This window comes from Amblyomma maculatum, chromosome 10 (genome assembly GCF_055883805.1).
Source record: "Amblyomma maculatum isolate TAMU_Amacu chromosome 10, ASM5588380v1, whole genome shotgun sequence".
NCBI classification, from domain to species: Eukaryota; Metazoa; Arthropoda; class Arachnida; order Ixodida; family Ixodidae; genus Amblyomma; species Amblyomma maculatum.
In genome coordinates, this window is record NC_139353.1 from 81,554,715 (window position 1) to 81,580,094 (window position 25,380).

Genomic DNA, 25,380 nt, shown 5'->3' on the forward strand with positions numbered 1-25,380 from the left:
GAAGGAGCGCAGCAGAGAAAGTTTCAATAAGTAGCTTGAAGGCCTACTGTGGCTCGTTTCTTGTTTCGTTTACATCTGAATTGTGCGCCAACAGCATGCACAGACCAACGCAAGATCGAGACACACAAAGAAACTTCAACAATGAGAACTATTTCAACAAGCAGGGCATGTAATAATGTTATCACAGCTGATCTGACATACAATTAAAATGTAACAATGAATAAATGAATATTTCATTTTCACGGATAAGATAGCTCTCGGTCACTGTTTGGGTAATTAACGAATTAGGATGGATGGCGTGTAGCTTCTTCTTTGTTCTTACCTTAACTATTCTCGTTTTTACCATACTGCAGACAGGCGCTACGTCAGCTCACCACTTTTAACTACTCGATGCAGGCCGGCCGTTCCCCCTGTTATATGCCGTAATGGATGGCATATTCATCATAAGCTGTGGTGCGGCGTTGCAACTATATGATGCTCTAGGGCGGACATTTCGTCATATGAAATATGCCGAGTTTAAGGCGAAAGCCTTTAATAGATCATACTGTCGTCGACAAAAGCTGTCCGCGCGAACGGCGCACCTGGTTGGTCGACAAAGAAGTGACGTCATCAGCCGCCAAGTTCAAAGCAACCAACCGTAAGTCTTATCTTGTCTAGCATTCCTGCCATCTGCAATCCCACACTTGGAAAGGCAAGGTGGGTGGTTGCTCCTACGTGGTTGGGATTGGTAGGTCACTGCCGCTGGCGGGGGGCTAGCTTGCCACCGCATTTTTATCTGTTTATCTGTTGTAGGCCGTCATTGCACCCGCCACCGTTTCGGTAGTGGACGATGGCTGTTGCGACGCGCGTCTTTCTCTCCCTCTTCTTTTTCTTCTCGATTTTTTCTTCTATCCGCACGAGGCAGCGGAGGTGGCTCAGCTGCAGAGCCAGTAGCAGGCCCGTACATTTTCTTTTTCTTCTTTTTTCAGTCGCAACAAACCCACACTTGAAAGCGCGCCAAGGAACACCACGCGACAGTAGCGAGGGTGTACCGTCCAAACGCATACTTGGAGAAAGTGTGACAGATACTGCTCCTTTCCTTTCCTGTAAACATATAACAATTATACGTAACACTGCTACAAACGCCAATAAAAGCAAACAATGAGAGGCAAATGATAGAAGAGGAAGGGTAGGCTTTCGTCATTCTCCTCTTGAGACATCTAAAAGACTCTCTAATCTTTTTTCTTCCTCGTAAAAAATATGTGCAGTGATATTTCGTGCGTTCCACCTGTATGTCTGCAATGCCTGCAGGGTTCCTTTCATTGGGTACCTCTGTTTGGTTTGAGAGCCTTATGTCTGAAGAGACGTCACTTGTTTAAGGAGAGTTTACTATTACTTTTTCAAAAACATATCTGGTGGTCAAGTGAGTACTTTTCTATGCAATGGTGTTACTTCAGATTCTTTAAGCCATCTTTTGTAACAATGTATGGCATCATTGTTCCACCAGGGAGGCCTTCGGTGGGGATTTTTTAGAAGGATTCAGATCTATAGGCTTAGGCAGGAAGTTTGAGTGGAGGGCGTCTTACCTGTCGATAAGCCTATCCGCTTGCACGGCTGCGTCCCCCCCCCCCCCCGTCTCAGCCAGCATGTCCTGCTCTGCACATAATTTATTTTTTTCTTCTAACTTCCTTCATTCCCCTCAACCTCTTTATGATGGTAGTCGTGCCTCCTGCCGTTAGTATCGTCAGCCTGCAATTGCTGCGTGAATCGCTTTGAATTCGATAGTCACGAAATGAAGAATTTCTGGAATCGTTTTCGCATAGCATTTCTCCACTTGAGGAAACTAATGAATGCTGTTATATTGTAGGTTATTTATTCAATATAATAAATAGTGCTACCGTAAATTAATGCAAAACGATTATGCGAAGTATTTGAAGAAAAACGGCGATATTGCATAATAAAGCCACTTTACGCGGACATAATATTATAATGCACAAAACGACGCAGGAAGCATAACATTACTGTTTCTAAGGAAAGTTATCTCTGTGGATTTACCGTTACGCGTTGCCTGTTAGTCTCGGTAAATTATTTGTGCGAGGACTATTTTTTGAGTGGCATTTTCAACCTCGAATAATAAAAGTGTATAAGAAATGTGAGAAGAAGCTAGTGAAGCCAATCGGCGTATAATACATAAATAATACATAGCTCAAAGTCGTTAAGTCAGTGTTGCCAAGTCAAGATTAGAAAACCTACAACAGGAAGCACCAAACGCCGCTTAAAAATGATACATTTATGTGCATCAGAAAATTCATTTGTGAGTGCTTTGTTCTGTTATTTGCCCAGTAAAGATATTCTTAATACTATAAATATAAGAAAAAGCACTCTTCCCCTCTTGAACAAACACTTCGCACTACAAATGCATTCATTTTCGGGAATACCTCAGCTGCCTTCTATAGATTGAAAGTAAAGTTGCGAGAGCACTTCTTTCTTGGCTGTAAAGTACTGACAACGAGCACTTTGACTTACAAAATGTCGCCGTCTGCATCACCTTTGTTTCTCCAGCCACGGCCAATCTCGAGGGAGAGCGCGCGCTCTTTCCCTCGAGACCGGCCGTAGTCATACGCGGGCTATTGTCAGCTCGTAGCGCCGGTCCTAGGCAGAACGCTGCTATCAACGTGCACTTTATATTGTGTCGACCTTTTGGATTTATATCTGCGAGCAGTACGCAGCTTAAACAGAATTAACACTGCCTTCGGAGTCCCACTCGAACTGTTAAGGTGTGATTCATTGTCTCTGTCAATGTGAGGTTCTCTATTTACATTCGATAATGCTCAGTTAGATAAACATGCCTACAACTCACGTGTTCGAGCAGAGTAGCACCAGCATTGAGACAGCAAACTCGGCTGGCTAGAAGAAGGATTTTTTGTCGGGAACGTTCCTTAAACATGTTCACTTCGTCCTGGAATACAGCTATGCTCTCATAGCTAACCCAATACTTGGGACAGGTAGTAACCGCAGATCCGGGACATGAAAGTGAAATAACGATGAGAATAAGATTGGGATGGAGCGCATTTGGCAAGCACTCGCAGATTATGACTAGCAGCTTACCGGTACCACTCAAGAGGAAGGTATACAACAGTTGCATTTTGCATGTACTGCCTGTGGGGCTGAAACGTGAAGGCTAACGAAAAGGGTTCTACTTAAGTTGAGGGCAACGCAGAGGACTATGGAGCGAAAAATGGTAGGTGCAACGTTAAAAGATAGGAAGCGTACAGAGTGGGTTAGAGATATAACTCGAGTTAATGACATTCTAGTGGAAATCAAGGAGAAGAAATGGGCATGGGCAGGACATGTAGTGCGTAGAGAGTATAACCGATGGTCGCTTAGGGTAACAAACTGGATTCCTAGGGAGGGAAAGCGTAGCAGGTGGCGGCAGAAAGTTAGGTGGAGAGAGCAGGCCAAGACGTTCGCAGGGGTGAAGTTGATACAGCTAGCACAGGACTGGGTTAATTGGAGGAACATGGGAGAGGCCTTCGTCCTGCATTGGGTATATTCCGGTTGATGATGATGATGATGATGATGAGTTATTTCAATTCATTAGAAAGGGCTTCTACTATTTCAGTTGATTTCCGGCAATTTTGTTTTCTTGTGATAAAACCACGAATTCCATAAGCGGCACTAATGAATGTGTAACCACACACAAACAGCGTTCGTTTGCATTTGAAGCTTCCAGCAACAAGGCTCGATATTTAGGGCCCTGCGGTTACTCTTTCGTAACTCTTTCATCACACATGGCATGCCGCACTCCGTTTCACCACATTCCCGGCGACAAAAAACTCCACGACTGTTTTATTAAATACCGCATAAATCAATTCAATGCGCACTGACTTCTTCTGGTATTCGCCACCTTCACATCTCAGTGACCTCATGCGCTTGCAGCGACTTTCTCTTGCTGATATCAGTGTCATATTAAGAATTGAGACTGTTCTCAATAAATATTCTAGAACCACCAGAAACCTTCGAAAGAAAGGCAAAGAGGACCTTAATCAGATAAAACTTCCGCCTCAAACTATGAAAACTTTGGCCACTGTAACATGTCACTAAATACAGCAGCAAAGACGTTAACTGTTACTTCAGTGTATATAGTGAAGAAGCGTTGGTGGATGTTTTAACCAGAAACACCTCATCCAAATTATCATTTCATGATACTATAGCACGTTGAATCGTATGTACAACCGATGCGGATACTTTGAGAATTTCATGACCACGCATGGAGCTTACAACACGAGACGTTTGCCTATCTTTGTTTCCTACATGCAAGCAAAAAGGATGTAAAATAATTTGCAAGAAAAGAAATGCGCAATTTCTCACACATATCCATGGACACTTGCGCGGCTTTGTAAGAGAAGAGTGGAAGGGGGCATTAAAAGAAGACATAGAGAAAGGGATGTCGTAGTGGAGGGCTTCGCTCTAATTTCGACCGCCTGTGGATCTTCAATTTGCACACGGACGCATATGCGTTTAGCCTCTATTGAAACGTGGTCGCCACTGTAGGCTCGAACCCGTGTATTCCTGGTCAGCAGCCCGGCATTTTAACCACTCAGCCACGGTGACGGGCCTTTTTGTGCAGTTGGTTTAGTGTGCAGCACAAGGTAATTGGGAGTTAAACTGTGGTTTATTCGGTAGTTTGAGACCTGAAACGACAGTGCCGTTGAAATATTTGCTGAGCTAATTGTGAAGGGAAGCAATACCCAAGAACTTTAGGTGCGCATGCTGAGCCAGTTCAGCGACGCACAACACGCGCACTGTGCCGTGGAAGCAAGTAGGTGGTGCACAGGCCAACGTTATTACGAAACTGAAAAGTGTAGAAATGTTTACTTAATGAGATATCTGTTCCGGATAATTGAATAAAAATTAAAGGGAGATTAAATGAGGGAAGAAACGGAAAAAAACAAAGCAAACGAGATCTATGCAAAACAAAATGGAAAATGAAAGTAGTGAAAAGGAAGAACAAATCCCAGCAGATAATAAGAGAGACAGAAAGAGCGAAATCTAGGATGACGTAAAGAAACCTCAAGAAAAGAACACGGAGGAAAATTAAAAGGGAAGTGAAATGCTAAGAGACATTCTAGCAAACACTAGCAAGCACGTCTAGCAAGCACGTCTCTTCGTCTCTCTGTCCTCTTTAAAAACGTCAGTTCTTCAGAGAACCAAAACCGCGAATAATGCTTCCTCATTTCATTCCATGAAGAGCGTTTAATGCTGGAAATACTTTCAGAAGCCATTTAGAGAATTCATAAACCTTAGTAACTCAGGAATAGCGCACCTTTTTCCTAAAACAAATCACCAACAGGTTATTTTAGTTTTCTTTGGTATTGGACCTTTATTTTTATTTATTTTCATTTTTCCCCTACTTGTAAATTAGCAATTCTCGCCATAAGAGAACTGCGCCATTGTTTACCCTTGTTCACAATGATAATCATCACAGCTTAACTCCCTGTTTAAATGTGAAAAGTAGGCCCATTCTCATCTGCTACGACGCCACTTGTCCAGAGATATCATTTGACCAATGCAAAGTCAGCATGCTCCTTTTTATGATTCAAGCCTACTAAAATGGCATTTATATTCTCAATGAGGAGAATACTGGAGTTTTTAGATATGACATCCTATGCTTTTAATTTGGGATATGAAACCATACACAAAGGAAGAAAGTCCTTAAGACCACTATTCCTGAAAGAGGAAGAGGAAACGGACAGTCCCAAGGCTACTTCTTTCCAATCATTTCGAAACATTCGAGGAAAGCTCAAACACCTTGCAGGCGCGCCGTGTAATCAAACACACATCAGTTCACGCTCCCTCTTTACGCGCGCCTGCTTTGATGCTCGCCTCGTCAGCTTTCCCCTCTGCGTAAACATTTGGCAAAGTCCCACACCACCACTCATTGAAAGAGTTCGGGTTTGTAAATCTCTCCCTGGCTGGCCAAGGTCTCCGCCGGAAAGGCTCCAGTTAGCCTGAGCCAAACAAAAGAAGATACCCTGGCGCCGAGAGTCTGTTCTTCGCACCCGGGGTGTACGCGGGTATGCCGAGGGAAGTCATTTCTTTTCTTTTAACACGCGCCGAAGGCGTTCCGGGGAAGCAGTTCGAAACGGATGGACTGCTATTCTGGGACCGCTGCAGCCGCTGCGCACCCTCGGCCTAAAACACCACCACCCTTCTCCGAGCCCCATGCGCGGGCCGAGCTTTCGAACCCTGGGTGTGGATCGCGCTCGCCGCCGGTTACTGTTTGGCTCCCCGTGCCTCCCACGCCCTGTGTTTTGCTTCTTCGCATTCTTTCTCTCCCATTTTTTTTTTCGGGCCATCCGCTTAAGAGTTTATCCCTGACCTGTTAAACCGCTCGCCACTGTCTGTGCTCTTTTCCGTGAAGCCACAGTCTGGACTGAAGTGAAGCGCGTGCCTCGTTTCAAGCACCACTTCATATTCGTCTGTTGGTGCCTCTGCTCTTTCTCCTCTTGGCATCTCTCTTCCACGCCCCTTTGAAGAAGTCACACGCCTTGTTTGCCAGGTATGAATGTTTATTGGTGTGTTGTTTGTTATTTGTGCACATCTGCTAACCCTCCTCTTCACCCTTCTCGTATTGCAACGAAGTAAAAAGCCTTTGGAGTTTATAGAAGAACAACAGCGCAGCACCAGGTCGCGCATAGCTAGTCATAGCAAAACCTAGTAGACGCGACAGCTAGTTTTGCTTTTTTTTAATCATTTTCATGTCCTAGGTGTCTTAAAATAATGCTGCCATGTACAAAGTAAGGTTCTTTGAGATGCGGTAAAAGGTTGTAATATTAGGAGGACTTCATTGCAGATGCTTAACAAACAACATAATTTGACAAAAAAATAAATCTCGCATAAGGGGTGGTAAACGAACTTAACCGAGCACTCCGACAGATGTTTTGGTTCGTCGAAAAAAAAAAAAGCAATTGCGCTGTCCTGTACTTGCGTCAAAAAATTTCACCATGAAAGCTCTAGCTCCTCTAGGCACGTGCAGACTAAATGCAGTGAATCCCGAACTGGGACACGTCTGGTGCCGTTATATTTTGCGTGATTTACACGTGTGCAGCTTTTGTCCAAATGGTAACGCTTCAGAGGGCTCGCGACTTCAATGATGTAGCTTCGTCATTCAAGGCTGGTCCCCGGACATTTTTACTACCTGGGGGCTCTTTAACATGCGCTGACATCTCACAGCACACGGACGGCTTGCTTTCGCCTCCGTTGAAAAGCGGCCGCCGGTGCTGGAATTCTATCCCGCATCGTTGGGAACAGTAGTCGAGCGCCGTAACCACTGCCCCACCTCAGCGACGTTCGTAATACAAGGCATGTTATCGTAAAATTGAATTACTTGACTACTTATTTCAAATACTGGGTACAATGATAGGTAAAGCTTTATGCAATTGTTAATAAACTGACGTTCCATTACATTCATTTATTTATTATTTATCAACGCATGCGTATCGTAAAAATAGATTACCGTAAAATACTCTCCCGTAAGAAAGGTTGCCCAGAGTTCCAAGAATATAACCCGGATCACTATTATTTTGCTAGTGGCGAACGGAGAACGAACATTCTATTTCCAATATTTCTGTCACTAAGATTTTGTTGCATAGCACTTCACACACGTTTATTTCAAGCCTGCGTCGTGGAAAGTAGAGGATAAACAGCCGCTTAAGTCCTGATGATTAACCGCACTGGACACGAAATTCGAAAGTCACGGGTTTGAATCCAACCATCTGTCCGCGGTTATTTTTTATTCTACTGTCTAATCAATTATCTCCAAAATTATATTTTTTATTTCACATTAATTTACACACATATAAAATTTCTTGATTTAATCCTGGAGTCACTGACCCTTGGCTCCCCTTCTTTGCGTAGATTTTTCGCTGCCCGAGGTGCTCTGAAGAGTTACAATATTTCTCTAAATTTTGTCTTTCTGATGGAGATGTCCCTTCGAAACGCAGCGTGTTCGAAGGATGGCTTATGTACAGTTATGGCATTTATTACATATTTTCGAACGAATTCCTGCAAATCGATAAAACAAACATCAACTTTGCTACCACACCCTCCTTTTCACAGCTTTGTCAGATGGTCTCTGGCTGACGCTGGGATACCTCACCTGTGTTAAGTGGCATGCATAATCGTACTACACGCCCCCTCTAAAACAGCCTTTTAACACATGGGATATATATTGCTCACTACAAAAGTAAGTAATAAAGTTGAACACAAAGTAATAACGACGCGGAAAAACGGATGACTTCATACAAAAGAGCGATTAGCTTGGCCTCTTCTATTTTTTGGACCTCATGCATTTTTGTACAGATCGTTATGGCAAAATATGTCCGACGGAAATATAACTTTTCTATATGCATATATCAATCACAATAACGAAGCAAATGATTGTGAGTGGTCTTCATGTTTTAAGTACAACTGTTATGTATGTACTCCCCACCCTTTTACTAGTAGCTTGGCACCGTCGTGGACTGCCTTTGCCGATTTGAAGCTTCGGAGGTACTAATTTGTGCTGTCTGCTCACTGCACCATTGAAGACCGTGTTTATGGCCAAGCCAGGCAGGCGCAGAGATGCATACAGCCGACGTCATTCTGGTTGCCTTTATTCTGGGCGATCGCAAGCATCCGCTTTGAACCTTGCTTCCTGCTTTTACTATCGTTGCTTGTTGTTCAATGCGGCAACATTTACATTTTTCACCCCATGTATATTTTCACACGCTTCATATAGACGGCATTCAGTCGCTTTCGCTTGAATGCCGAAAGCAAATAAATATTTGCTTTCGGCAAATATTTTATTCTAATAAAATATTTGCCGACCTTCATTCTTAATTTTTCCGCCATATAATGCTCGTAACGTTCTTCGATGTAAAGTTTATTTCTGCGCTCTTCATTTCGAACCACAATTCTGACTGAGAAAGTTTAAATACTGGACTTTCGTGTTGTCCTTACAGCTAAAAACTGATTTTAAACGTTGATCAGTTAATTCGGTCGTTTATTGATCCATTACCTCAGCATTATCATGTAAACACATGATTCCCGTCTTGCTGTGCAATCCACTTGCGCACTGATGTCTGTACGATAGTTCCTACAAGAATAAAAACGCCTGGTACCAGTTTGTCGATTATGCTAGTACGCGGGACTCGCCTCACCGTAACAAATAAATAAGACAAGAAAATGCATTAAAAATGTTTCATCATTTTGACAGGAAGCGACGCCACATAACCTCTCTGACGGAAGATGCGAGGCTTTGCGTTCTCCTTCTCACTTTCGTGGTACAGCCCTCACGGCTTCACCAAAGATCAAGATGACTTGAAAGATGAGGACAATAGTTCTCCATGTTTTGCAGGTATTAATACTATGGGGGGTGGCATAAGGAATTTAATAATGATATACAGGCCTGCTCACCTTTTGTGAAAGTCGGCACATTGGCAGTAAATCGCTAGCTCGCGGTACAAGACTCATCCGAGCGCGATCCCCACTCACTATTAAAAACGTCGACACGTCATCTTGCGGCCTTTAACTAATACTCATGAAACGTCTCAAAGACCGTGGCGTGATGCATGAGGTCTACTGCATGGACAGAAAGCAATATTTGCTGAGCCCGGAAGGTATAAAGAATTCGGGATACAACTTGCTATGAAGTGCATTTCCACGCGCTTTTCAACGCGATAATACTGAAGTCACCGTTCACCAAAAAATCTTATGTTGGCGTACCCAGTGAAAAATCGAAGGCGCAGTTGTGGCAGGCGCCGGCTAGCAACTGACATGGCGAGACATATATTGGTCATGGGGTATTATGAGACGTAACTCAACCTCGCGACCTAGCCGATGTAACAGGATCTGCTAAGTCAGACTTCTTAATTTCAAAGTGAGGGTAGGGAGAATCAAACTCCCAGGATAATTGTATTTCGAGTCGCACATGATACCTTTATAGGCAACGCAGGCACGTTCGTGCGACATTGGATAAACTGGTCTTTATGTCTTGTAGTATTTCACGTAAAATAACATGTTGCTACTGTGCGGGCCTTCAGCGCGCCGTCGCGTTACACCTTCGAAGGCTTAGCTTATGTGTCCCCCTTGTGTCCATTCTTAGTGCTAACCCTTGAGCCGATATGACCACCTATGTAGCGGCCCGCGGTCCGCGCATCACCATTCTTCACGAATTAAATAAAATTGCACCCTTCACCTCCGGCGAAATCCCAACAAAACAGACAATTTCCATTTAAAGGGTGTTAGAGAATCAAAAATATTTCGACCAGTTCACAAATTGCCAGAACATGATCCATGATAACTTTTTCCTCTTGTTCTTCCCTGCATTTCAAGAACCTGGCATAGAACTCCTTTTTTGTGGGCAGTATTTATCTCCTCAGCAAAAAAAAAAAAAAAATAAATAAATAAAAGAAACTCAGGCCCAACATGTGCCTTTCCTGAAAAGCTGGCCGCCGATGATAGAAGTTCTAGCAGCCTTCGTTTTACGATGTATAGTAGAGTAGCGGTATTTCGTTTGCATCAATGTTTTATCGACCACACACGCCTCGAGCGAGAGCTTTTCTTATCTACAGGGTTTTAAATCTGTCTACAAAGAGGCTCGTGAAAACATGCCTGAGTGTCTGTCGCTCTTTTTCCCGTTTATTTCACATCGTTTATAAACTGTATGTTTTACCGACATGTCGACTCTGGCCTTATTATATCGGTTTTTCTCTTGGTTACTAGAGTGACATAATAGTGTGTCTCGTACAGATACCAAAAATGAATGAAAGGGCATACAATAAGAACCGTATTTATACCAAGAAATGCATGCTTCAGTAGAGTGGAGAGCTGGGCAAGTTGCTACATATTCTTAGAGCTAAAACCAGCGAAAGAACGTACTCACAGAGTGGTGCCCAGGACAACCCTGGACTAACAGTAGCTGTTAGTGCAGCGTTGTCCAGTGTACCTCTCTGTATTTACGTCCATCCGCTGCTTTCAATCTCAACCAAGAAGCGCTTTTAGGAAGAGGATTCACATCGCACAAGTGAATAATTGTAGGACAAATTCGTGAATATGTTTTGGAGAACAATTTTTTCACATGCTGTATACGCGCAATCTCCCCCGGGCTTGCAGGTTTCGCTACTTATTTTTAAAACACACCTCATTGTTTCTTTGTGGCAGTCTTAGTTACCCGTTGTGACAACAGGATAAACTTAAAAAGCAAACATTTGTTATGCGTCAGACGCTTACAGCCATTCTATCAATATGTTTATAAAAAACATTGGACCATATTTCACAACTGCATAAAAACCATCTGAGAACACGGCAGGATCTGCACTGGAGAAATGCGAAGGCCTCGGCGTCGCTGCTGCAGTTGCGGCCCTAGTGGCTTCGCCATCATGTTTTACAATTTATTCAATTTTCTTCTTTTATTTGTCGTTTTCCAACTTCCCAGTTATATACGTTTTTTTGATACTTGTATTTTATTTTATTTTTATGCCATATGAATTAGTGACGTCATTAATTCTAGTTACGACGTACACTACACCTGATAAACTTAATGCCTTTCCACAATCACAACCCCCCCCCCCCCCCCCAACACACACACACACACACACTGCTCTTGCTATCCCGCGAATGCGACAACTTTTCGTACAGAGATCTCGCGGATAACCACCGGCCTCACATTTTCTGTCTCGTGACCCATATAAGGCTTTAACCTTTGTAATTCTCGCATACACGGGCCTTTGATTTTCTTTGGCGGTCGTAACGACGCGGTGGGCATGCACGAAAGATTTTAAAGGTAAAGTTTGGTAACCACCGGATGCTTAGACTATTGTTGTCAACTTCTGGACTGTATCGCGGCGGCTTATTTTAGATGGAGGCAAAAATGAAGGCGCCCGTCTATTCTGCGATGCCAGTGGGCGTCAAAGTATACAGGGTGGCTTAAACTGCCGGAGCTCTCTACTACGACGTTCCTCATAGCCGGAGCAACTTTGCAATGCTAAATCTTGAAACCAAACCAAATGAGTATCTTGCAACATCCCAGAGTTAACCTAAAATCAGCAGCTCTCCTGGAAAGCTGGATGTCGTAAGTTGAACCGACATGTGCAGTGAGGTGTTTGCCATTGATGTGCAAGCTTCCTCCATAAATCCTTTGAATTTTCCGATATTTAAGCGCTGCATTTTGTAAACTCAGGAGAAAATCCTTTTCAATTGCAATAAACGTGAAATTCACGACTGTATTTTATGTCTTAATTTGTATTCATCTGATAGAGCTAAACGTATGAAAATTAGTTAGTTTAGTTTTTCCTGCACCCACGTCATGTTAATCAAAATAACAGAAAACAATCTAGTATATTTTGGCAATATTTAAGAGTGGATAGATATACCTCTAGGCCTCTCAAACGGAGTATTGGGATGTATTGGTATGCTTCAATCTAATGATATGCGAGAAAAATGTGTTCAAAAAGAGCTTTCGCTAAAGAAAACATGGTTTCCCAGAATTGAATTTCTGAGCAGTAATTTATCCATTTCTACACCATTACCTTTTCTTTACAGCTTAACGTGAAATTTCTTACTAGCTCAGCATCGGGAAGATAGATGCTTCCCAAGCCAGCTAATACAACCATCTTCTGTCCCAAGTTAGTACTTTCTAAAAATACAGCAGCACCGTATGTGCTCCAAAATGGTAAATGTAATTCAAATAAAGTTTATTTATCTCGCAAACACAACATGCCTTGTAAGTAAGTACTATTTAATTATTAACTGCCATTCGCTTGACGATTGTATCTTAATGTTTTTTAAAGGATCCTACAAATTTTGCAAGGAATTGCTGTTCTTTAAATTACCGAAACTTAACCTTAATGATAAAAAGTTACCTCATTTGAACATTGGCTTTGTTACAGTTTTAGTTGCTTGAATGTACTAGTCTTACTCACTTCAACAGCTGCGTACACTTCAAGGGGCTTTAGATGGCTCGGCTCTAGCTTCCCTTCTCGCCTTGATCGACATATGCCGCCTGCCATAATATTTTGCTTCAAGGATTTGTTTGGTCATTGATGATTACATCCCAATCTGAAAAAGAGCTAGTGAGTAGGATGCTAACAGATCAGGACCTGAGCTTATCTCTATTCTCGATTAGTTCGGAACCAAATTATTATGACATTTAACACTGTTAAATACACCGTTATGCATCTATCGCGTATTCCACCATACCCACATGTCTAATACCTCAAAATACGATAATTTCATCAGTTATTACCTAGCACCTTACCGCTATCTGGGAGTTTTTGCCAAGCAAAAGTTCACACGATCACTTTTTTTAGTATCAGAACTTGGGCATTGACGCCATGAAGGCTTGAATGCGATGCCGTTAGCCCTGGCTATCTGTTGCACATATTAGGTGTGCACGGGTCGAAGTTTTGAGCCCGAGCCCGGCCCGGGCCCGGAGCTACAGACCCAAGCCCGGTCCAGTCCGACTCTGAAAGTGTCTGAGCCCGGCCCGACCGGTCATGCTGTAATTGCACTTGAAGCGATGACACAGAAAGAAATAATTTCCGGGTGATAACTTCATCCAAGATCTTGAAACGTTGAGTTCTCACATTTGAAATGACAAATTAGTTGAATACCTAGAGGCACAGAACAAACGTAGAATTAGCTTATTGTGCAGAAACAGCAAGTTGCAATGTGCATAGAAGTGAGGCATTTGCGACAATCCAGAATAATGAACCTGGTAACGCTGAAGTTTCTTTCGGCGCTACAACTTGTAGCTAGAATGACTAAAACGTTATTTGATAGGAAAGCAAGTTTCTTCAAAAGTGCGCTAGCTGTAAACCTAAACAAGAGGTTGATTTTGTGGCGAAATACTCAGCGAGCTCACCTGGATCGTCGTGTTCCTTTCACGTGAACTTGTCGCACCAAGATAAACAAGAGGACTTGCACCACAGATGCTTTGAACTATTGTCGCTTGCCTTGCCGCGTCAAATCACATGACACCACGACCCTCCGCATATTTGACGACGTGTTTGGCGGTTCAGCAAATTCGTACTTAACTATACTAAACTCAATGTAAACTTTTATGATAACATTACCATATGCCGGGAAGCAGTAAATTGCCTGCTCCGCAGTTTCAGGTTCGCAGCGCTAGACGAATTTACAATCTTGCACTAAGTCACGCTTCTGTGAAAATGTGTATGGGCATTAAAGGTTGGCTTTTAAGTTCTCCTAAAAATCAAATAATCGGAGGCACAAATGCACTGGAAGGTGTTTAGATTTAAGATATATGCGTCTCGTCTAGCCTCCGAATTCGGTTAAGACAGAGAAATGCAAATATCATTACGTTGATTTGCTTTTCCACGTACGGCCCCCAATGTCATAAAGCACTATGTATGAAAGACAAGAAAGTATTAATTGGCTAACGTGCACCAAGAAACAATTTACACTGTATAAAATATGTTACAGGTCATTTTGTCTAGCTTTTCATGAGACATCATCATCCTTCACGTTTGAAAATGTCACGTTTGAAAATGTCACCTTTCTAAAACACGTAAACAATAAATATATACGCACCGCCGTGGCAGCTTAGTGGTTAAGACGTTAAGGCGTTCGACTGCTCAACCCAAGGATGCGGCAATCAGATCCCTCTCGTGGTACCTGCGTTTCGATAGAGGCGACAAGTAAAGCGCCTGTGCACCTTGCGATGTCAGTGCACACTACAGAATCCTGAACGGTTGAAATTTCCTCAGCCTTCCAATACAATACTCCTCATAGCGTTAATCGTTTGGGACATTATATTCTGTTAACCAAACCAAACTAAGCCCACAATGTATATATGTATATAAAGTAATGTATGTATGTACAGGGTCTTGAATATTTGGGGGTTGGGATTTAAAAAATTCCTATGCAAAATCTACTGCCCCATTCGAGCTGAAATAACGTTCACAACGTAGCAAAATATAGTCTACTTTATCTGATAAGTGATTCAGCATCGGTACTTGCCTAGATTTCCCGAAATCGAGAAAAAACTGCTCTCGGTGGCGTGCACAATTTTCGCAGAAGTCGAAAAGCTATTTTGACATGATACGTCATCTGTCGAGCATTGAGACAAGCTCCATCCCGGCCGTTGGCGCGCTTGCCTCGCTGCCCGACAGATGACGCAACATGTCAAAATAGCTTTTCGACTCTCTTCTGCGAAAATTGTGCACGCTGCCGAGAACAGTTTTTTCTCAATTTCGGAAAATTTGGGCAAGTACCGATGTTGAATCACTTATCAGATAACGTAGACGATATTTTGCTACATTGTGAACGTTATTTCAGCTGGAATGGGGTAGTAGATTTTGCATAGGAATTTTTAAAATCACAGCCCCCAAATATTCAAGACCCCGTATATATGTATGAAGCCAAATTCGCATAAACCTGCAATCAAAAACGCATGTTCAATTTAACCAATAATAGCAAAAGATAAAATCACAAATGTAGATAAAAATAAATCAATATTGCTAGACATGTCAATGTTTTTGCGGCTATTGATGCAGCAGGAGAGAGCAGGAGAAATCGGAAACACTTGAATAGTTGAACATAATAAAATCAGGAAAGTAAGCGAAAGCAAGCATGTATATCATTCGTCAAGCTAACTAGAATATAACCACAGCCAGTCAGTGCGACTTCGACTTCAGGATCATTGCCTTGTGCAGTATATGATATTCTTTAAAAGAAGTCTTCATTGTGCATTCGGATTTTTTCTTTTTTTTTCAGTTTAAAAAATAATGTAAAACATCATTTTGCTCTATAACTACGTGTCAAGTACCTAAGATCACTCATATATTTTTTTCGGTGATACGCTTTTTTCTTATTTCTCACATTTTTTTCATTCTTGGAATATACTCCCCCCCCCCCCCCCCCCCTAACAAGTAACCAAAGAAAACCTTACGTGTCTAGAGCTACTGATCTCTGAAGGTGGTATAAAATACCAGTGAACAGAGAGTAACACCTCAGCATAAATTTCTTATCGGATCTTGCCCCACCTCCCTTGATGGCTTCCGTCTTTAAAGAGGATAACTTTTGCGATAACGTTAGCTGCTTTTTCAAATGAAATTCTAAGAGCTAAATTGCTGTTTGCGCTGCTCCAAATAGATAGCTTTGAACTTAGACACTGAACAGAGATCAGGTTCGCACAAAATTTGGGGTTCCTTGTGCGTAAGTTCAAAAATAGGAATAAAAACGACTTTTCCACATATTGTTATATCAAATTTCCTCCCTACATTTCTGCAAGGCTAAGCTAAGGACTACTGCTCTGTGTTAGGGCACTTGCCCATTCCAGTCAGGAATTTTATCAGAAAACAGAAAGCGGCATTCGGCTCCCATTGTCGGTCTTATCTTAACACACTCAGAATGTACTAAAATAAAGTCTGCGTTCCAGCCGGGCAACTGATTTAGCACTTCGTTGTTCTCGAGATATATTCATTCTCGGTTTTTTTCTTCTCCTCCTTCGCGCCTTGCTGGCGAAAAAGTTCCCTCTTCTTTAAGTTCTGCGTGGATTGGAAAGCACGAACTATGTATGCCCTCTCTGTACGCTGATCCTGAACACTTTAGTCGTCTTTTGCAAAAATATGTTTCTACTTATCAAAAACCAGCTGCTCTTGCGGCCTTTAGTAAGCCTACAACGCCTTCGCCGCTTTTGTTGAACGCATATCCTCGCGCCCTCAAAAATAAGAAGGGTAGATTGTTTCTCTGGTCATCAGATGGCGCCGCCCGTTCTGAGAATTTTACACTCATGCAGCAGATGGCCAACGCTCGTGCTGCGTTCGCGTACACTTCAACGCCTAAAACTCTGCTAACTAAAAGCTGCCTCAGCAGCTGGCAACCAACTCAAATGTTCACGCCGTCTGGCCCGTCAATCAGCCGGCGCGAAAATGCAGCGAGGACGACCAACCCGCAGCGTATCGGCGCAGGCCAGGCGGAAAAACAAAGCTCCGTTCCGCTTTCCGCTGCCTGTTCACCCAGCCTGGCTCAGCAACGTCGGGAGTGGGGTCAAACCGTTCGTGCCATTGCCCCGACTACCGAACCTTTTCTTTTTATCTGCTTTCGTACGATGGCTCCGCCGAGGCAGCTAGTCACGTGATGTCGCCTTCCGCACGTGCGTTCCTTCGTATCAACCTCGTGTTCGTTTTTCCGCCGCCGGATGACTGAACGCCGCTTGCATTACAGGGGAAGCCCGCGGTGAGTGATTCATTTGAGTACGTGTGTTGAGGCCGTGCGGGCCTTCGGTGCAATCCGGATTCGCGTGGTGAATAACAAAGGCTGGATCGTTGGACGTCACTCGCTCCTCGCCGACTAAATCCAACTGAAGACAAATGGGAGTTACTCTGTTGCAGACCGCGGCAACTGTCTACGGCTGTTTACTTATGACGCTGGCGTGGGTCTGTGATGCTTGCTCATATATGCTTACACTTTGCAGTATTGTAAGCAATGCTCTAATGGCGGCTAGTTGGTTTTCCATCATCACGTAGGCGCGCTGAACTTTAACTCAAGACGATTCACTAAAACAAGACAAGACTGGTACGTGCGCGAACGTTCAACTGTTTATTACATGTACTTCTCTCCTTATATACACACATACAAAGAAAACATTGAAAACAGTTGAAAGTTCGCGCACGTACCAGTCTTGTCTTGTTTTAGTGAATCGTCTTGAGTTAAAGTTCAGCGCGCCTATGTGATGATGCAGCATTGTACTTCCAGATGACAACAGCTGTGCGCTAAAACGAATAACACCGCCCTAGACCAATAACAATCGTTAATTGGTCGCATGGATGATGCCACCTTATTTGCTGCAGTAAAATACCAAAACAACCAGTTTAGAGCAATATGAAATACTGATCAATCAAATTAAACCTCTTAGGTAGCAGTAAATTATTATAATTCGGAAGAGAATCGTCTTAATAATCCGTAGCTGAAGTTTTTCAAGCATTTCCAGCTCCTGAAATCTGTAAAACTGTTATTATATCCTGTTAACCCTCTGGTAAGTTAGGGACGCAAACTACAAACCTTCCGACCTAATAGCATGTGGTACTTAGCGAGAATTCGTAAGAAAAGTCGTTCTCTGTGTCATTGACTTGTTTCCTTATTTTTTTATTTTGGATAGTGGTCGCTGGGGGTCATAGATTTGCACCATACATGCAGATACGTCATTCCGCGGTTGAGAATTTAACCTTTACAGCAATACGATGGAGTGCTAATGCATTTTAACGCCGGGAGACGTGCTTTCAGAAAACCGCATTCTCCCAGTCGGTACGTTTTCACAGTTTGAAACACAGCACCACGTTGAAATTTTCTTTTTGCCGCGCGCTGTCCGCCTCTAGTATAACGGCGCAGTTCTGTGCAGCTGCCCCTTCACGCCTCTTCACAGTGGTTGTGATAGCCAACTGCCGAACATGCAGGCTGTCCGTGATTATTTACACGCAGCATAGCCAGGGTGGTCCATCGCGTCGGCTGCTCTGATGTGCACATTTTCCAGTCGCATTAATCTGTGAATGTCAGATCTTGTGAATGTCAAATCTTTCAGCGACACTCGACTCAAGTATCGTCTTTAGTCATCGTTTCTGCGTCCACCTGCTTTCAAATTCATATTACCATATCGCGCATGAAACTTAAACAGAGCTTGCCACTGTATCGCTACACGTGACTTCATTTGAAATGTTCTGTCAAAGGTTCAAGTTCTGTGTCGCTCTTCTCAGTAGAATTACACGCACATACTTAAAGCAGCCGGCAACACCACGAATTCCGGTTTGGCCTTATCGACGTCCGCAGGTGCGCCCAGAATAGAAATGAAGTAGGAAAAGTGAGACGGGCGATGGGTATAGACAACAGAGGATCCGGCTTAGTTGTCTTCTCGGTATTGCAGTCAACTGACCGAGCATTCACCGTACTAACCAATGCTTCTGAAAATTTGATGGCATTTGAATGAAATCTTTAAAGTGACTTGCTGAGTGATGTTGGCATTTCTACACTCTCCTCCTTTCATTCCTCGATGGACCAGCGGTAGCGGTAACACAAATCGGCATTTTTGACCTCTTAGTGCCATGTTCAGGTTTATTAGACATTCGGTAGATACTTAGCTGCAATGCATGTTTTTGTTGCTTCCAAATAACTGGTATTCAAGCGGCATCAAATCACATAGAACAATCAAGCTTTTTTTGGAAGTGTAGTTTGTTATGGTTGGCACTGAATGACAAGTCTACCTACCGCGTTGGCTCAAAGGCCTTATAGCGTTCGACTACTAAGCACGTATAGGTGCGGCATCGAATCCCGGCCTCAGCGGCCAGGAACACTGGTCGTTTCGGTCAACGCTAAGGAACCAATGGAGGATCCAAGTAAGACTTTGCTACTGCTTGCCTTATTCAGCGATGTATCTTTAGAACTTGAAATTCCTGGACAAATAACGTCGTCGGCATAGACCATTAGCAGCAATGTTTCCTGCCAACCAGAGTAAAAAATAATACCACCTAGGCAGTGTCGCCTAACATCTTCTAGACTCGTCCGCTGTGGTGCCGCGCCCCTACTGAAAAAACAAAAGTTCTACGGTGCAATAACCTCACACAATCTCATCAATTCGCATAGACTCTCATACGGTGCACAGCATTATCATAAAATAGCTTCCATAATTTATCAAAATGTTCGAGAAACTTTGAGATCTTATGCGAATATATGCTGCTTGTACGTGATTTCTTATGTAAATTGAGCGAAATTTTGCGAGAAAATGTGAGGTTATTGTCTCATACATTTTTTTAGTAGGCTTGTTTTCCGGGTTCGACCTCCGTTCCTCATATTCTAGAAACAAAGGTCGGTCGCTCGATTGTAGGCTTTCTCAGGCCTCCTACTGATTAAAAAGCATATAGATTCTTAGGCCAGTTGCTTATGGACGATGTAAATAGTGTCCGTGCGACACCACAGGACAGGATGGGCTGGAAACAAGAACAGAAAAAAAACTTTATAACTCTACCTAACCGGATAGCTGGACTATTATCTCCAGAACAGGTGCTTCATAGGTCATCTGTACAGCATTTTCAGGTGTAGGAGAAGCATTTTACTGCGCTCCTAGCAACAGTGGTTTAGAGGAACGTAGTGCTATGACGAAATGCATTCGCGTTGTGTCTTTCCGCATCGAAGTTGTTGGTCGACATATATGCTTGCATAATGCAGCCGCGGCAGAAAGTTAGGTGGGCGGATGAGGTTAAAAAGTTCGCAGGGGTCAAGTGGATACAGCTAGCAGAGAACCGGGTTAAGTGGAGAAATATGGGAGAGGCCTTCGCCCTGCAGTGGGTATAGTCGGGCTGATGATGATGATGAACGCAGCCGCGCTTGTTCATAAATGATTTTCCGCGAACTCTATCAAATGAGATACTACTCGACTCGTAGCAACTCCCGTGGTAAGCTGAAAAATAACGAATGCTCGAAAGATACCGCTCTGTACAATAACTAAGAACAGGACAGTGCTGGCCTGTGGTCTTGCAGAATAAGCATTAATGTATTCAGACTAGGGCTAGCCTTCATGAATATGGCGTTCATATGCTTCAACCTGACCTTATCCTCGGCGACCTTCAATGGCGGTCAACTGAGATCTCATCCTGACATCTTGCCTGCTTTGACGGAATATGAATCCAGCCTGCTCAGTTCTACTTCGACAGAATCTCGCTCAATGGCTTTGCGACGGCAGTAGCATCGGTTGCACGCCATTGAGGAAAGATGCCGAGCCAGTTGGCACATGGCGTAATGTAAACAGAGCACCACAAACTGGACAAACAACAGAAGACAAGTACACACAAACATCTGAATGACTGCCAACTGATGCTTATATTACAACTGCTTCCTCATGAATTAGAACAATAATAAAGCCAGAAAACCCTCAAGGAAAACCGGAAAAGCCAGAAAGATGTGAAAAGACAAGGGGGAATAAGAAAAGCCGAGAAACACGAATAAGAAGAGAAAAACTGGAAAATAACCCAGTCAACCCCAAGAACGAAGAGACAACAAGGAAAAGTTCTTTTTGTTACATCTTGCCATCAGAGGGTCCAGGTATCCAATTTCTTTTCTTGTCAGCGCCGTCGGTGGAGTGTTTACGCGTATCGCGCCTTTCCTTGTTTGTAATGAAGACTTCTAAAACTTCCGCTCGTGCATATGACTGTACAGCCTCATGTTTTGCCTCCGCATTGAGCAAAGTGTGGGACGTATCTGCAAGCCGAAACGCGTGCTTCGCCAACGTATTGCCATATCCTGCTTTAATGTTATTAGCGTGTTCTTATACATCGTCTTGTCTGACCCACGTAAGTCTCCGTGAGACAGTGGGCTTGAGTAACTTTATTTCGTCGTCCGCGTCCGGGAAGCTGAGGGCGCGCATACTGTACAAGAGTGGTGAAAGATGAAGGGCCAAGGCCAGCATGCTGTAAGAGGGGCATGATATTAAGTTCACTACCTGTGACACGGAAGTAATTTACAAAATCCCTCTGCCTTGTGGAGTATCTTATGTGGGCCGTACAGAACGATTCAAAATGACCGCCTAAGAAAATATGCTGACAGTACTCAAACTGGCATATGGCAGTGCCCTGGTGAAGTGCATACGTTTCGGTATTTGCATTTGCTGAATGTCAGGCTTTGAGACGATACGTTCATCACCACAAGCAGGAATTTTATTCAGCCTTAGATATAGACAAAAAATTGCGACATGCGTAATCACTCCGTCGATGGTGCTGACAAGGAAACAAATTGCATATCTGGACATTCATGATGGCAATACGTAACAACAGAACATCTTGCTTTCTCTTTGTTCTTGGGGTAGGTTAGGCTGTTTTCTGGGTTTTCTCTTCCATGCTCTTGTTTATTTTGCTTTTCTCTTCTTTCATTTTTCTTATTTCTCCTCCTTTCTCTTTTTTCTCCTTTTTTCTAATTTTTCCTTGTTCACTAGCTTTCTTTGGGAGTCTCCTGGCTTTATTGTTTTTCTGATTGAGGAGGAAGAAAATGCAATAGAAGGACCAGGTGCCAGTCAGCGATGTGTGTGTGTGTGAGTGTGTGTTTGTGTGCGTGAGAGTGTGTATATGTGTGTGAGAGAGAGAGTGTGTGTGCGCGCGCATGTGTGTGCGTGTGCGTATGTGCGTGCGTGCGTGCGTGCGCGTGTGTGTGTGTGTGTGTGTGTGTGTGTGTGTGTGTGTGTGTGTGTGTATGTGTGTGTGTGTGTGTGTGTGTGTGTGTGTGTGTGTGTGTGTGTGCGTGCGTGCGTGCGTGCGTGTGTGTGTGTGTGTGTGTGTGTGTGTGTGTGTGTGTGTGTGTGTGTGTGTGTGTGTGTGTGTGTGTGTGTGTGTGTGTGTGTGTGTGTGTGTGTGTGTGTGTGTGTGTGTGTGTGTGTGTGTGTGTGTGTGTGTGTGTGTGTGTGTGTGTGTGTGTGTGTTGTTACGACCAAGCATCCGCATTTGCGCGCTCTATTGTTCGCCTGTGGGCATGGATAAGTGCTGTGAATATGTGGTGATGGTCCAATGGCTCTAAGTGAGCCTGTTTCCAGGAATCCTGTTTTGTAAGCCTGTTTTGCTTTGTGGACACTCTGCAAAGGCCAAATTGACCCTGCCAAGAGAACGTCTGGAAAAACACAAAGAAACGTCCCCCTGCGGGAAATGCAGGAAGTGCTTTCTTTCTTTTGTTCACCCTCCCAGTCGATAAGCCCTATCGTCCAGTGAGGAATGCCTACTTTCCAAAGGAGACGACAGAGTGACATGTCCGCTGACGTGCAGGACAAGAAAGGAGCATGACGCATACAGCCATTAAGTGATTTCCCAGGAATGCAGGAAAGATTTGCAATTGTCGAAAACGGACAATGCTGGGAGCGGATGCGGCGCCACGTGCACTCGGGTTTCTGAGAAGTAAAACCACTTGTCAGAACCAGCCTGTGGTTTCTTTGCTGAAGAATAGAAATGTACCTCCTCTCCTCGCCGTTCCCAAGCTTTTCCCGCCAACAAGTGATCACGCCCAACGAATGAATGCCGGACCAGTCAGTGCTTCAGACCATCAGTGCAGTGATGTGTTCGATTGGATGCCGATACCTGAGGGGCGTGCCCTGGATTTGGTTGGTCACCATCTTCAGAGAGGGGCTGGACATAGGGGGTTTTAAGGACGCTGCAGAGCACGAAATGTCGCTCTGAGCCCTGGGTAAACGGCTCATCCAGTCGCTTCTCGCTATGAACTCTTAACGCTTGCCATTTTGCTGATGTACCCTTCTTTTTCGTGTAAATAATCTTGTAAATAAGTTTCTCAAAGTGCCATTAAACCTGCTTGTACATATTTCACCAACTTCGAAGATTCAATCCTACTTCAACCCCGAGTCTCTGCACGCTACCAAGTGAAGGCCGGGTCGACGTAGCCCCAGCGTCACGACAACTGGTGACCAGCGTTGGGATCTGAATCTACAAGCCACAACATCTGATGACTGGAGGTGGGATCTGGATCTACAAGCTACATCTGGTGATTCGAGGTGGATCAGAATCTACAAGCCACATCTTGTGATCGGAGGTGGCATCTCAAGCAACAAGCAGGCGCAACAATCGGCCAACAAGAGAGCAGCTCGGAACATCGATCGCATGTGTGGGTGAGTGCTTGGCTTTTCTTCTGATGTGGACCAGGTTCTAGAACAGGGTTAGATTTTAGAACTGGTAAAAAGTGTTGAAACGCCTTTAGGTTTGGTAGTTTGCACTGTTGTTTTGGAAGTAGCCGACACTCGGAGCGATCATGGACCTACAAAAGCTGCAGAAACCGGAACTGTTGCAATTGTGTGAGGAATTGGGAATTGATACAAGAGGTTTGGCACGAAAACCTTTGATTATAAAGGCAATCACAGATTTGGGAGCCGATGATGAGGAGCTCAGTGAAGCATGGAACCTCATCGCCCAAAAAAAGGAGGAGCAGCTCAGACAGCAGAAAGAGCGGGAAAAAGAGGAAAAGAGGCGTGAGCGTGAACTTGAGAGGGAAAAAGAGGAAAGGGAGCGCGAACGTCAGAGGGAAAAAGAGGAAAGGGAGCGCGAACGTCAGAGGGAAAAAGAGGAAAGGGAGCGTGAACTTGAGAGGGGAAAAGAGGAAAGGGAGCACGAACGTGAGAAGCTTGAAAGAGAAGAAAACAAGCTGGACCAAGAAATTGAGCTCCGGAAATTAGAACTAGAGTTGAGCAAGAGGTCGGGCGATTGTCCCCAGCTAGCGGTACCTCATCTCAACAAGGAGGCAGATTTCAAGATGTCAAAGTACATGCAGCCATATGTGATAACAGGGGATATCGGTCTGTATCTGGCTAACTTTGAGCGAACCTGCGAAAAACTGTCCTTCCAGCGAGACACTTGGTCTCAGAGATTATTGACGGTTCTGCCCAGCGAGGCAGCGGAGGTTGTCGCGCGGCTAAGCAAGGAGGACGCGGACAACTACGAGAAGGTCAAAGCTTGCCTTCTGAGAAAGTATAGGCTTAGCGCCGAGGCGTTCAGACAACGTTTTCGGAACGCTACTAAGTCCAGGGACGAGAGTTACCCTGAATTCCTGTACAATTTAAGAGTAAATTTGGGCGAGTGGCTAAAGAGCACAGATTCCTACAGTGATAGGGACGCTGTAGTCGAGCGAATTCTTTTGGAGCAGTTTTATAACTGCCTCCCAGAAAAAGAAAGAAATTGGTTACAGGACCGAGGCGAAATTAAGTCGGCAACTGAAGCTGCCGAACTTATTGAGGAGTATGCTTCGCGCCGACAATTCAGCAACCCAGCAGTGGATAGGCCCCGCAATCCCAAGTTCAGTGTAAATAACCGTCAGAAAAGGCACTTTGCTAGATTTGCAAACGAAGAAAGGAAGGCGTCTTCAGGCAAACGCCCTAGAAAGGACGGCAGTGAGAAAAGTGGGGAAGTGACCAACGCGCAGAACACAAAGAAAAAGCTTGAGGCTAGGAAGCCGCTCACATGCTTTAGGTGTAATGAGCAGGGTCACATTGCCGTCAACTGCCGGAAAGAAAAGATTGCTTTCTCGTATGTCAGTGACTGAGATGAAAATATGCAGCTTTTGGAACCCTACCTGCATGACCTAGTAGTCAACGGGAAGCCTTGCAAGGTACTGCGCGATTCGGCCGCAACGATGGATGTTGTCCATCCGGCGTATGTGTCGCCTTCCGACTATACCGGGCAGTGTGCATGGATTCGCCAGGTAGTGGAGGAACAGAGTGTGTGCTTGCCAATCGCGAACGTGGTCATCGAGGGCCCTTTCGGCAAGTTAACAACCGAGGCTGCCGTTTCAGGAAAGCTTCCTAAGTGCTATCCGTATTTGTTCTCCAACAAATCGGACATGCTACTGCGAAAGAGGGGCATCCTTTTC

General features: G+C 44.1%; 1 protein-coding gene across 3 annotated transcripts in view; it reads left to right on the forward strand.

Annotated features, from left to right (window-relative positions):
• Positions 1-6,387: 6,387 nt before the first annotated feature.
• The window catches only part of LOC146176865 (N-acetylated-alpha-linked acidic dipeptidase 2-like), an 88,141-nt gene continuing 69,148 nt past the window's right edge, over positions 6,388-25,380 (forward strand). The window contains exon 1 of one of the 3 annotated variants that reach the window (XM_084582990.1): positions 6,388-6,541. Coding sequence is in view for 1 of the 3 variants with exons in the window: in XM_084582988.1 (XP_084439114.1) it covers positions 17,186-17,223 (38 nt within the window). In the remaining 2 variants the exon portion in view is untranslated. The other 2 variants (XM_084582988.1, XM_084582989.1) reach the window with 2 other exon arrangements.